We start from the raw sequence: 14,000 nt of genomic DNA, 5'->3' as shown, positions 1-14,000 counted from the left end.
TTCTCTTTACACCCCGTGACGACAGTGCTTTGCCGGAGTGGCTGTACTGTTTGTTCAACGTGGGCTTCAGTGAAGATTCCCTGGGAGGAAATTCATTTAAGTCAGATTATTTTACAATGATTTCTAAAGATCTGACCTTGACTGTGAATCCAAACAACGAAGATCTCCCTCCTTCTATAAGAAACTTGACCAGTATTGTTTCATACTGGAATATATACATATATAATCTCTTTCACAGGTTAAAGTCTATATTTGCCAGTCTATCACCATATTCTGGGGTGAGTAGGATTCTGGAAGCTATGGCTTTATCTGTATCTTTACATGCAAAATGAGCATAAATCCAGGGCAATTTTCTAAAATACAGTTGCCAAACTTTCTGAAGTTGTTAAGTTAGCTGTTCACTTGTGCTCTGCAGTTGTACTTTTGGGGAGCACTACTTGCTCTAAAGTCTTGTAAAGTTAACCGATAAAATGACTTCTAAACAACCCAATCAATTAGGTATTAGTTGAGGTTTTAACAAGTTTATTTTACAAGCAAGCCCATGTGTAATAAGTCAATTATTCAGATTTATTTATTTTTACCACTAGCTTAAAGGATGGAACTTTCAGCTAGGTAAGTCATAAAAGGGTGCTTTAGAGCATAAGTGTTTTAGCAAAGAGCACATCTTAGAGAATAGCTAGAGTGGGGACACTTTGAGTAACCAAAGGACACTGGTGCCTTGGGTCCAAGGATAAACAGAGTACAAAAAATAGCTTGGAAAAGCATAGAGGATAAGTATCATATAATTTGGCTGTGGTTTTCTGAGAGCCACTGAAAATCATTTACTCACTGCCCTTGGCAGTTCACACTGCAATCCCCAGTATTTGAGCTGGAGAATGCAAACCAGTAGACGTGTGTGTGTGTGTGTGTGTGTGTGTGTGTGTGTGTGTGAGATACCATTTGAGTCTAGCAAATAACTTCTAAAATTTTAACTATCTGGAAATTTACCAAATTAGAATCAAGAGGCTTCAGCCCTAGCAGTGCCATTTCTCAGTAACTACCCAGGAAACTTCCCAAACCTCTCTAAATTTTATTTTATTTTATTTTTTCTTCAAGAACTCTTATTGAGATACAACTGACATACAATAAACTGCATATATTTAAAGTGTACAATTTGATATTTTTTCCTTATTAGTAATGTGTAAATGGCAATCTCAATATTCCAATTCATCCCACCCCCAGCTCCACTTTCCCCACCTGAAACCTCTCCAAATTTTAGATTCTACATCTGTTAAGTAGACTAAAACTGCATACTCATACCAGAAAAAATACTGATAATTTAAAATTGTGATGCAATATATTCTGATACAGGGCTGGAACTAGGATGAGGTAGATGAGGTGCCAGAGGGATGACATTTAAAGAAGCACTCACTTTCAGGATCATGCAAGTGCAAGGTTGGTACTGACAGCAAGTGCCTCATTAAATTTTGTTTGAGGTGCCTTGCTGGCCTCACTTTAGTCCAGACGGAGTAGAATATTCAGATAGTATTATCAGATGAGATCTAGTAGGAAAATTCCTAAAGGATGTTAAGAATTAAAGCTCTTACCTAATTAAATCATTCAGGACAGAATTATGATATAAAAATTAAATAATTATGATATAAATATTAAAATGAGTTTAAGGGATAACTTATGAAAACTAATTGGAGGAAAATAATTAATTCTCTTGCTGTCAGAAATACAGAATAAATAAAGCAGCCAGACCTCAGAATAATTCTAACTTTATCTAGCTAGAAGGGACTTCTGTTACTACATAGGTCATTTTGAAGTATTTTTTACTTTATAATTGAATTACAAAGTATATTAATTTGAAACTTACTTTTCACATTCAAAATGGCCTAGATCCATATTTCTCTCTTATCCGAATTGATATTTCTCACCATAAGAGAAATATTTCTCATTATAATAAGACGAGTTTTACACAATTATATTTCACTTTATTTACTTTAAAGGTTGAGGCTTAGAAGGTTAATAATAATGAAAAGGGGAATCAAAGTTGACTGGAAGAATGTTGTAAAAAAGAAGGAAAACTGGTAGAGTGTGGGACACAGGAGAGTACACTTGTTAGGCCCATAGACTATGGGGCAAAACCACCTAGAGTGTGACCTTAGACAGGTCAGTTAACCTCTCTGTTCATCAATTTCTCCCATTTGTAAAGGACCCATCTCATAGCATTGTCCTCAGGCTCAAATGAGTTACTGCATGTAGAGCGCTTAGAACAGGGCCTGACACTTAGTAAGTTCTCCACTGATGTTGGCTTTTACTACAGTTTCATTAGAATTTCCATTAAACAATCTCTACTCAAGTAAATCTTTAGTTTAATAAATGCTCTCTATTTTCCCTGTACATTATGCTGGAGCCTATCTTATGCCTTACATGTCTGCTCAAATTTGCTGAATTATATGCTTACCAAAGATCACTTATATTTGTTCCCAAACCTATTTACTTCCACTGCACTTTTTAAAAAATTAGGCAGTTAAAATAAGTACTACATAGAGCCAAAAATTAAATAAACTTGGCTTGTGTGTGAACAGTAAGGTTGAATTATTTGGAAAGATCAGATAAAGGCAAATTTTAAAAACACATTATCAGTGAGATACAACTTCGGCAAAGTCTGGGGAAAAATCTGTAAATTTCCAGGAGGATTCTGCACTCATATACCTTTTCAAGTATCTTCAAGTTATCACTTTAAAAAGAAACTCAAACTAAAAAAATTGAAGATGTTTAATGGATGAAGTTATCAAATAAACATGATGTGAAATTCCAGGCATTGGAAATATATTCAAAGAAAAGTTCTAGGGTTTCATCTAAATTTGCAAGTGCCTGAAAATTTACATATTTTTACTTAAGATAAAATATTTAAAGAATTTATTATTCTTTATGATACACTTCTTTAACCAAATATTTCAATTGCCTGGTATCTCCATCTCTATTCTATTATGTAAGAGGCCTTCTGCAGTTACAGTAGCTTAAGAAGAATAAACAGAAAGCTGGAAAATTAGGGCTGGCCCAAAGAAATCATAAATGTAAATAATATAATAATAATAAATGTAAACATTAGATTTTTCTAATGTTAGCACATTTTGTCTAGACAGAAAAGGAGGCAGAGTTCTGTTCAGTTTAAAAAAAAAGTCAAAGTATATTGCTTTTCTTCCTCTTTAGAACTTGAGTGAATGAACAAGATAGATCTTTCTTAGAACCCAAACCCAAACCTAAACATACCGAAAATCTTATATGATCAGAACTATTTGCAGTGTTCTAGCAGATATGATAACATTTCTTTAAAAAAAACAAAAACAAAAAAAAACCCACCCAAATCAACTCCTTTTTAATTTTCAGAGTGTGAATCCTAGTATATAGTTTTAGGTGAGGACTTTAAAATGTTTTCATCTTCACTTTATGCAGTGGATTAATTACTAGAAATTCACATGTAATTTTTTTGCAAAGCAAATCATATTTGAAATGTTTTAAAAGTAAGTAAATACTTCCATGTAGATGGAATAAAAGAAACAAAAAGCACTCAGTAAATTATTTTTCAAGCAAATAGAGACAACTTATCTCATGTAACTTGCATCAATATTTAGCAAAGGGCATATGTCTTTTGTGAATATAGAGCTTTTACACATCAGTAAAAAAATGAATATTCCTATCATCCTATAGAAAAATGAAAAAGGTTGTGAATAGGTAATTCATTTAAATGCTAAAATAAATGAGCATATGAAAAAACTGTAACTTTAATAGTGTTTTCTAAAATGTAAATTTAAGCAATGTAATCATTAACACTGACAAAGGGAGGAAAGAAGACTACACAATACAAATTGGCAATTAAGGTTCAAAAGTAATAAGAATATAAGTGTCCTATATACAAATATTGCTGTGAAAATAACTACGGTTAATGCAATAATATAACTACATGCATATCCACTGTGGTATTGTAAATACAATGAAAATTGTTAAATAAGCAAAATGCCCAATATTAGGGACTTGGTTAAATAAATTATGGTATTTCCATTATGGAGTTATGCAGCAATTAAAAATGATATTACAATTTCATATTTAATAAAATGGGGACAATATTCATGCTATATTACTAAGTTTTAAAAGAAAAGTACATACTAATGTATTATGTGAAAAGAATTCATTTTTATAAAATGAGAAAGAAAATAGAATGAAAAGGTTTGTATCAAAAGTTAATAGTTAAAATATTAATAACTTTAATAATTAATTAACAATATATTACCTGTCTTTCAAATGTTAATTCCTATTTGAAGCCTTATTCAACCAGAAGTGATTTCTCCTTCCTTGGAATTCCACAGCACTCTGCTTCTATCTCACATTAAGGAATTAAACTGTGTCATCTTCTACCAAACCTGCTGGTGTCTTCCTTTCTTTAGTATGGTTGCCCTCTCTGTAATCAGGGCATACATTTTTCATATCCTCTGTAATGGTGGGTAGAGTGACCTGTACAGTCATCATTTTAAGATGCATATTTATTGACTATTTACAATTTGCCAGGCACTGAGTTAAGGCCTGAGGACTATGGAAAACCTGATAATATACTTGCTTGGTGTAGGGTGGGATGAATCAGAAGAGAAAATTATAAAATAGTTTCTATAAGTATACAGAGTGGTAACTCAGGAAGGGAAGCAAACCCAGACTTTGGACCTTAGTGAAAACTTTTTTAGAGGAAGGACATTCAGGAATCATTAGATGAAGGATGAGCTGGAGAAGGATGGTGATCTTGGAGTGGAAAGAATGTTCCAGGCAGAGGGAAGAGCAATTGAAAAAGCTTATAATCAACCCAAATCATAAAAGTTTAGGAAACTGAAAGTAGTTTTGTGTTGTTGGGATCTTGGTCTGAGGAAATAAAGCCTCTGAGGTGAATTGAGAATAGATCAGGAAGGGTCTCATAAGCTCTCTTCACATTTGACTGTTCTTTGAACAATTGAGTATGCTCTTACTTTTAATAGCTTGTTATTTAAGTTCCTTCAGTTTGCTTAGACATTTTTAGAAAAATAGTGCTTAGTTATTTAATTTTCCTTTAAGAAATAGGTTAGGATGATAAATAGAAATAATAAATTATATTCTATTTTTCATCTTGAAGTAGGACTTCTATTGCTCTTACTTTTGCAAGATTAGGAATTTTAAATATTTTGTTCAAATTTGCTCTTGGGAGGACAGTTTTAACCTAAACCAGTCATGATACTTCTCTCAGTTGAAAGTTACTCAGGAAACTCATCATCAGATCTAAATTCAGTTTATAAAGACTATTTTAATGGCTTTCTCAGCTTTTATTTTAAACATGTTCTGAATTATTTGTTAGCTTTAGTAATACTTCAGCTATAGTACAACATTTATATACATTTTAAAAATGTTATACAAGTTACACATAAGAATTTTTAACAATACTTTGTTAAAGTATATGTTTTATCCTATATGTTTCTTAGGAAGAAGTTAAAATGGAATTATAGAACACTTTTAAAATTTGACCTTGTATTTCTAGCATTATAATCTGGTACACTGGGAAGGAATACAAGAATATATATAATAAAAATGAAGTAAATTCTCTAATTTATGGTTTATGTTTAAGACCACATATAGAAAGTTATACTCAAGTTAGCTTTGTGCCTGAAAACTGAAGTAAAGTACTATCATTTTTCTATCTTTTGCCCACTATTCAAATTTACCCCATTTTTCCATATTTTATTATTTTGTATAAGACACGGAATCCGAAAAATCTAGTTAACATCAGAAATCATATCATTTATTAGCAAAAGATATAATTTGGGAAAGGACAAAGAAAGAATGAATATTATTTGAGAGTTTTTCTCAGTGTTTGAATTTGTCATCTAGCATGACTTTTTAGACATTTTGTTCTTTTCTAATATTAAGATAGGGACAAAATTATAAGAAAATAGGTATTTATAAATAAAAGACAAACAAGTTTTGAAGGAAGGTAATCCACTCGGTATTTATAAAACGTTAAATATCAAGGCACTTTCATAATTATGAAAACTGCTTAAGATGTAGTGAGTTTAGCATTACATCTTCAAGAAGTACTAATGCTGGTAAGCAGATCAAGATGGCGGAGAAGGGGCACATGTGCTCACTCCCTCTTGCAAGAGCACCGGAATTACAACTAACTGCTGAACAATCATCAACAGAAAGACACTGGAACTCACCAAAAAAGACACCCCACATACAGAGACAAAGGAGAAGCCTCAATGAGATGGTAGGTGGGGCACAATCTCATTAAAATCAAATCCCATAAATGTTGGGTGGGTGACTCACAAGCTGGAGAACAGTTATACCACAGAAGTCCACCCACTAAAGTGAGGGTTCTGAGCCCCACGTCAGGCTTCCCAACCTGGAAGTCCAGCAACAGGGGGAGGAATCCCCAGAGAATCAGATTTTGAAAGCCAGCAGGATTTGACTGCAGGACCTCCACAGGACTAGGGGAAACAGAGACTCCACTCTTGGAGGGCACACAAAAAAGTGTGCTAACTAGGACCTAGGGGGAAGGAGCAGTGACCCCATAGGAGACTGAACCAGACTGACCTGCTGGTGTTGGAGGGTTGCCTGCAGAGGTGGGGGGCAGCTGTGGCTCATCGAGGAGGCAGGGGCACTGGTGGCAGGGGTTCTGGGAAGTGCTCATTGGCATGAGCCCTCCCAGAGTCTTCCATTAGCCTCATCAAAGAGCCTGTAAGCTCCAGTGTTAGGTAGCCTCAAGCCAAACAACCAACAAGGTGGGAACACAGCCCCACCCATTGGCAGACAAGCAGATTAAAGTCTTACTGAGCTCTGCCCACTCAGCCCTACCCACCATCAGTCCCTTCCATCAGGAAGCACACATGAGCCTCCTAGATAGCTTCCTCCGCAAGCGGGCAGACAGCAGTATCAAACAGTATCAGCAGTATTTTGTCTTGTGGAACTGAAAACCACAGCCACAGATAGAAAAAATGAAAAATGTAAATGGACTAAATGCACCAACCAAAAGACACAGACTGGCTGAATGGATACAAAAACAAGACCCATATATATGCTGTCTATAAGAGACCCACTTCAGACCTAGGGACACATACAGACTGAAAGTGAGGGGATGGAAAAAAATATTGCATGCAAATGGAAATCAAAAGAAAGCTGGAGTAGCAATACTCATATCAGATAAAATAGACTTTAAAATAAAAAATGTTACAAGAGACAAGAAAGGACACTACATAATGATCAAGGGATCAATCCAAGAAGACAGATAACAATTATAAATATCTATGCACCCAATATAGGAGCACCTCAATACATAAGGCAAATGCTAACAATTATGAAAGAGGAAATCAACAGTAACACAATCATAGTGGGGGACTTTAACACCCCACTTACACCAATGGACAGATCATCCACACAGAAAATTAATAAGGAAACACAAGCTTTAAGTGACACAATAAATTAGCTTGATTTAATAGACATCTATAGGACATCACATCCAAAAACAGCAGATTACACATTCTTCTCAAGTGCACATGGAACATTCTCCAGGATAGATCACATTTTGGGTCATAAATCAAGCGTTAGTAAGTTCAAGAAAATTGAAATCGTACCAAGCATTTTTTCTGACCACAATGCAATGAGATTAGAAATCAATTACAGGAAAAACACTGTAAAAAACACAAACACATGGAGGCTAAACAATACGCTACTAAATAACCAAGAGATCACTGAAGAAATCAAAGAGGAAATCAAAAAATTCCTAGAGACAAATGACAATGAAAACACAACGATCCAAAACCTATGGGATGCAGCAAAGGCAGTTCTAAGAGGGAAGTTTATAGCAATACAATCCTACTTCAAGAAACAAGAAAAATCCCAAATAAACAATCTAAACTTACACCTAAAGAAATGAGAGAAAGAAGAGCAAACAAAACCCAAAGTTAGTAGACGGAGGGAAATCATAAAGATCAGAGCAGAAATACATGAAATAGAAACAAAGAAAACAATATCAAAAATCAATAAAACTAAAAGTTGGTTCTTTGAGAAGATAAATAAAATTGATAAACCTCTAGCAAGACTCATCAAGAAAAAGAGGGAGAGGACTCAAATCAATAAAATTAGAAAGGAAACAGGAGAAGTTACAATGGACACTGCAGAAATAAAAAGCACCATAAGAGACTGCTACAAGCAACTATATGCCAATAAAATGGACAACCTGGATGAAATGGACAGATTCTTAGAAAGGTATAACCTTCCAAGACTGAATCAGGAAGAAATAGAAAATACAAACAGATCAATCACAAGTAATGAAATTGAAACTGTGATTAAAAATCTCCCAACAAACAAAAGTCCAGGACCAGATGGATTCCCAGGTGAATTTTATCAAACATTTAGAGAAGAGCTAACACCCATCCTTCTCAAGCTCTTCCAAAACACTGCAGAGGAAGGAACACTCCCAAATTCATTCTTTGAGGCCACCATCACCCTGATACCAAAACCAGACAAAGATACTACAAAAAAAGAAAACTACAGACCAATATCACTGATGAATTTAGATGCAAAACCCCTCAATAAAATACTAGCCAACAGAATCCAGCAACACATTAAAAGGATCATACACCATGATCAAGTGTGGTTTATCCCTGGAATGCAAGGATTCTTCAATATATGCAAATCAATCAATGTGATACACCATATTAATAAATTGAAGGATAAAAACCACATGATCATCTCAATAGATGCAGAAAAAGCTTTTGACAAAATTCAACACCCATTTATGATAAAAACTCTCCAGAAGGTGGGCATAGAGGGAATCTACCTCAACATTATAAAGGCCATATATGACAAACCCACAGCAAACATCCTTCTCAACGGTGAAAAACTGAAAGCATTCCCACTAAGATCAGGAACAAGACAAGGATGTCCACTCTCGCCACTACTATTCAACATAGTTTTGGAAGTCCTTGCCACAGCAATCAGAGAAGAAAAAGAAATAAAAGGAATCCAATGGAAAAGAAGTAAAACTGTCACTGTTTGCAGATGATGATATTATACATAGAAAATCCTAAAGATGCCACCAGAAAACTACTTGAGCTAATCAATGAATTCGGTAAAGTTGCAGGATACAAAATTAACACAGAGAAATCTCTTGCATTTCTATACAGTAACAATGAAAGATCAGAAAGAGAAATTAAAGAAACAGTCTCATTCACCATTGCAACAAAAAGAATAAAATACCCAGGAATAAACCTAACCAAGGAGGTAAAAGACCTGTGTTCAGAAAACTATAAGACACTAATGAAAGAAATCAAAGACGACACAAACAGATGGAGGGACATACCATGTTCTTGGATGGAAAGAATCCACGTTGTGGAAATGACTATACTACCCAAAGCAATTTACAGATTCAGTGCAATCCCCATCAAATTACCAATGGCATTTTTCACAGAACTAGAACAAGAAATTTTACCATTTGTATGGAAACACAAAAGACCCCGAACAGCCAAACCAATCTTGAGAAGGAAAGACGGAGTTGGTGGAATCAGGCTTCCTGACTTCAGGCTATACTACAAGGCTACAGTGATCAAGACAGTATGGTACTGGCACAAAAACAGAAATATAGATCAATGGAACAGGATAGAAAGCCCAGAGATAAATGATGGTCAACTAATCTATGACAAAGGAGGCAAGGATATACAATGGAGAAAAGGCAGCCTCTTCAATAAGTGGTGCTGGGAAAACTGGACAGCTACATGTAAAAGAATGAAAGTACAACACTTCCTAACACCATACACAAAAATAAACTCAAAATGGATTAAAGACCTAAATGTAAGGCCAGACACTATAAAGCTCCTAGAGGAAAACATAGGAAGAACACTCTTCGACGTAAATAACATCAAGATCTTTTTCGATCCACCCCCTAGAGTAATGGAAATAAAAACAAAAATAAATAATTGGGACTGCATGAAACTTCAGAGCTTCTGCACAGCAAAGGAAACTATAAGCAAGAAGAAAAGACAACCCTCAGAATGGGAGAAAATATTTGCAAAGGAATCAACAAAGGATTAATCTCCAAAATATGTAAACAGTTCCTCCAGCTCAATTGCAAAAAAACCAACAACCCAATCAAAAAATGGGCAGAAGACCTAAATAGGCATTTCTGCAAAGAAGACATACGGATGGCCAAAAAGCACATGAAAAGCTGCTCAACATCACTAATTATTAGAGAAATGCAAATCAAAACTACAATGAGGTATCACCTCACAGCAGTTAGAATGGGCATCATCAGAAAATCTACAAACAGTAAATGCTGGAGAGGGTGTGGAGAAAAGGGAACGCTCTTGCACTGTTCGTGGGAATGTAAATTGATACAGCCACTATGGAGAACAGTATGGAGGTCCCTTGCAAAACTAAAAATAGAGTTACCATATGACCCAGCAATCCCACTGCTGGGCATATACCCAGAGAACACCATCATTCAAAAAGACACACGCACTCCAATGTTCATTGCAGCACTATTTACAATAGCCAGGACACGGAAGCAACCTAAATGTCCATCAACAGATGAATGGATAAAAAAGATGTGGTACATATATACAATGGAATATTACTCAGCTGTAAAAAGCAATGAAACTGGGACATTCGTAGAGACATGGATGGATGTAGAGACTGTCATACAGAGTGAAGTGAGTCAGAAAGAGAAAAACAAATATCGCGTATTAACAGATATATGCAGCCTATAGGAAAATGGTACAAATCAACTCGTTTGCAAGGCAGAAATAGAGACACAGATGTAGAGAACAAAGATATGGACAGCGAGTGGGGAAAGCTGGGAAGGTTGAGGGGGAATGAATTGGGAGATTGGGATACCACATTGTACACTCTAAATATATGCAGTTTATTGTCTGTTAACTGTATCTCAATAAAATTTCTTAAAAAAAAACAAGTACTATTGCTTATAGCTCATCTCCTGAGATGTTGGATTACATTAAAAAGAAAAATATTGAAAAAGAGTAAACTCTTGGTCTTGTTGCTTGAGATAAAAATCTAAACTTTCATCTAGAGCCTAGCTCAAAAGTCTATCTTGGTTGCAGCCTTCAAGTCTGATAGGAATCACAGCTCCTCAATTGAAAACCTATTAAAAGTAGCAGCAAGCTTAATGAAGAGCAAGCTAAATCTCCTGAGAATAATTCATGCTGACACTGAAATGTGTGCTGCCACAGTTCTGCTCTGTGGACTCGGAGATGCTGCTATTCACCCAGCACTGGGAGAGGGAAGGAACACAAATGGACTCACAGTTCTGGATGTCGGAGGTGCTGAAGGACTGGTTAGGGAAACCATCTCCTGGATTGCTAATCGGAGCTTTAAACGATGCAGAGGATTGCTGATTCCAATTTCTCTCTGGATCTCAGTGTCTGATAAAGCAGACATAATGGCACCGCTCTTCACATTGGCTCGGCAGGCTGCCACGTACCAAGCAGGCATTCCCAACCAGAGCTGTTGGATAGGGAAAAATGCACACCCAGATTACAATCATAGTTAACAATTAACGCTATGTGCTAGACATCATTCTGAGTACCTAACTTGTATGAACTCATTTATTACCACAACCCCATGAAAGAGATGCTATTATTATTTTCCCCAGAAGAGGTAGATGCACAAAGATATTGAATAATTTATTCAAAAAAACCAGTTAGGCAGTAATGGAAATAAAGATTGGAAATGTAGACTTTAGGGTCTGCAGTTTAATAACTAATTTATATTATTAGGGATAAATAGAGTAGCTGCACCTCACCAAATCTCCTCTTGAGTTTAAGGACAAGAACAGCTACAAGCTGCATTTGGTAAAGGCTCAATTAACATTTATTTAATAAATGACTTCAATTTATAATTCTCCTTTGGAATTCTGAGTGCCTTTTATCAAAGGCTTTAATGTGGCTAAACCACATTTCCAATCTATCTACCTATAGTTGTATGGACTCAATTAGATGCTAAACATGAAAATACTTTTTGGAGAATGAAATGATGAGCTAGTGGAAGAGGCTAACATTATAAACACTTGGAAAACATTAGCTGAAGAGAATTCAAAATGAATAGTGCTTTAGAAATTAGAGATTCTGATCTTTCAGCTTTGCTGTGAGGCTCTGGAAGGACAATTGAATTGGTAGTGCAATGAGCACAGCATAACGCCTGGCACATTACCTGCAGCACAGGGTGAATGCACTGTGTTGTAGCATCTGAATTACATACACTTAAATAAGGGACATTCTTTCCATTCCTCCCCTTGCCCCCCCATCATTAGCTATGAGTAAGAAGCAGGGCACATGTAAATGAGCAGTTTAAATCTTGGTCTTTAAACTGCCAAAATAGTGACTTTTTTTTTTGGTTATTTTATTTGTTGATATGAACAGATTAAGCAAAAGGAGAGAGAGCATGAGAGTGAGAAAAAGCGAGAGAGTAAGAGAAAAAAAAACTATAAGTCAGCAATATACATGCCAAGAGCTCTGGATCAAGAATCAGGCTTGGGCTCTAAATCCTTCCTTGTCATTGGTGAGTCATGCAGTTCCTCTAAACCTCAGCCTTATTTTCCTCATTTGTAAAAATGGAAGGGATTCGGCTTTATTATTTCTAAGGCTTTGTATTAGGCAGCTTCTAAGATGACGCCCGATGATCTCAGTTCCTGATATTCCTGCCTTTGTATCGTCCTCTTCCTCTGAGTCTGGGCTGGACCTGGTGACTTACTGTAATGAAAAGACTATGATAAAAGTGATGACTTTCCAGATTAGGTTATGGAAAGGCTATGGCTTCATTCCTGACAGTCCTCTCCCCCTCTGGCTTCTCTGAGCTCTCACTCTGAGGGAAGCCAGTGCTGGGCTGTGGGTAGTCCTGAGATGTCCATATGGAAAGGAACAGATGTCTCTGGACGACAGCTAGCAAGGAACTGAGTCAGCTTGGAATTGGATTTTCCCCAAGTCAAGCCCTGATTTGACTGCTGCCCTGGCTGACACCTTGCTTGCAGCCTTGTAAGAGACTTTGAACAGAGGTGGTAGCTAAACCATGTCCAGATGCCTGACCCACAGAAGCCACAAGGAAAATAAATGCTACATGTTGGGATAATTTGTTACATGATAATGGATAACTAACACTAATATTTTTTAATTAAAAAAATTCTGCCATATTAAAGGGTTGCTTGCCTCTGTACAGGAAACACACAAAAAAGTCAAATCTTTCAATGTGGCCTGGGCTGTGACTGAGATAAGAGAAAGGAGAGAGGGGATCTAGGTACAATGCATGAATGAATATAGTATCTCCCACAGGTTAGGAACAAGGAATTGACCTTGCCTTCACAGATATGATTAGCTATGACAGAAGATGGGACGACTTCATAGTTTGTAAACTCAACTTGTCCAAAATAACTAAACATCTAAATATACCTTCACCAGACCCTCATGATTTTCACCTGCTCTCTGCTAAGATATTTGGATTTTCCACACTGGTTAACATTACCCAAATGCTCGCCAATACATGGTTACCAAGGGCATCCCTGATTCGACTTTTACAAAGTTTTTGGTGTGGATAAATGGTGTGTGAAGCATCAGACTTATTTGCTCACCTCACTCTTAGTGGGCTGTGCACTGAAGGAGGTGCTAAAGGAGGTGACAATTAAGAGCTCTTATTCATTGGATCACCCACCTCATTCATCTCGTTTATTCCACTGTATAATTTCAGTCACTGTAGGGAGCACATTATGAGCAATTTCTGTGTGCTCAGGATAGTTTTAATCAGCACAGATCCACTGCCTGTCATTTCCTAGCCCCTTAACATCAGTAAACAACTGTCAGATTTGTTCACTGCTTGCCAAAATAGCAGCCAACTCTGAAACTGCAGCTCATTTTATTGGTGTGAAACTAAACAAAGAATTGCTCTAATGTTGAGGTGGGCTTTCTTTCTTTCTTTCTTTTTAAATCAATTTATTT

At 36.1% G+C, this 14,000-nt stretch overlaps 1 protein-coding gene across 3 annotated transcripts in view; it reads right to left on the bottom strand.

Annotated features, from left to right (window-relative positions):
• The window catches only part of PPFIA2 (PTPRF interacting protein alpha 2), a 451,253-nt gene that overhangs the window by 31,175 nt on the left and 406,078 nt on the right, over positions 1-14,000 (bottom strand). For all 3 annotated transcript variants that reach the window (XM_057741285.1, XM_057741284.1, XM_057741283.1), the window contains exon 22: positions 11,320-11,520. In XM_057741285.1, coding sequence (XP_057597268.1) covers positions 11,320-11,520 — 201 coding nt within the window. The remainder of the gene's footprint in view (positions 1-11,319; positions 11,521-14,000) is intronic.

Source organism: Hippopotamus amphibius, chromosome 7, assembly GCF_030028045.1.
Source record: "Hippopotamus amphibius kiboko isolate mHipAmp2 chromosome 7, mHipAmp2.hap2, whole genome shotgun sequence".
In the NCBI taxonomy this organism is placed as follows: Eukaryota; Metazoa; Chordata; class Mammalia; order Artiodactyla; family Hippopotamidae; genus Hippopotamus; species Hippopotamus amphibius.
Note: the sequence above shows the minus strand (reverse complement) of the source record. Positions and strands in the feature narration are given on the sequence as shown.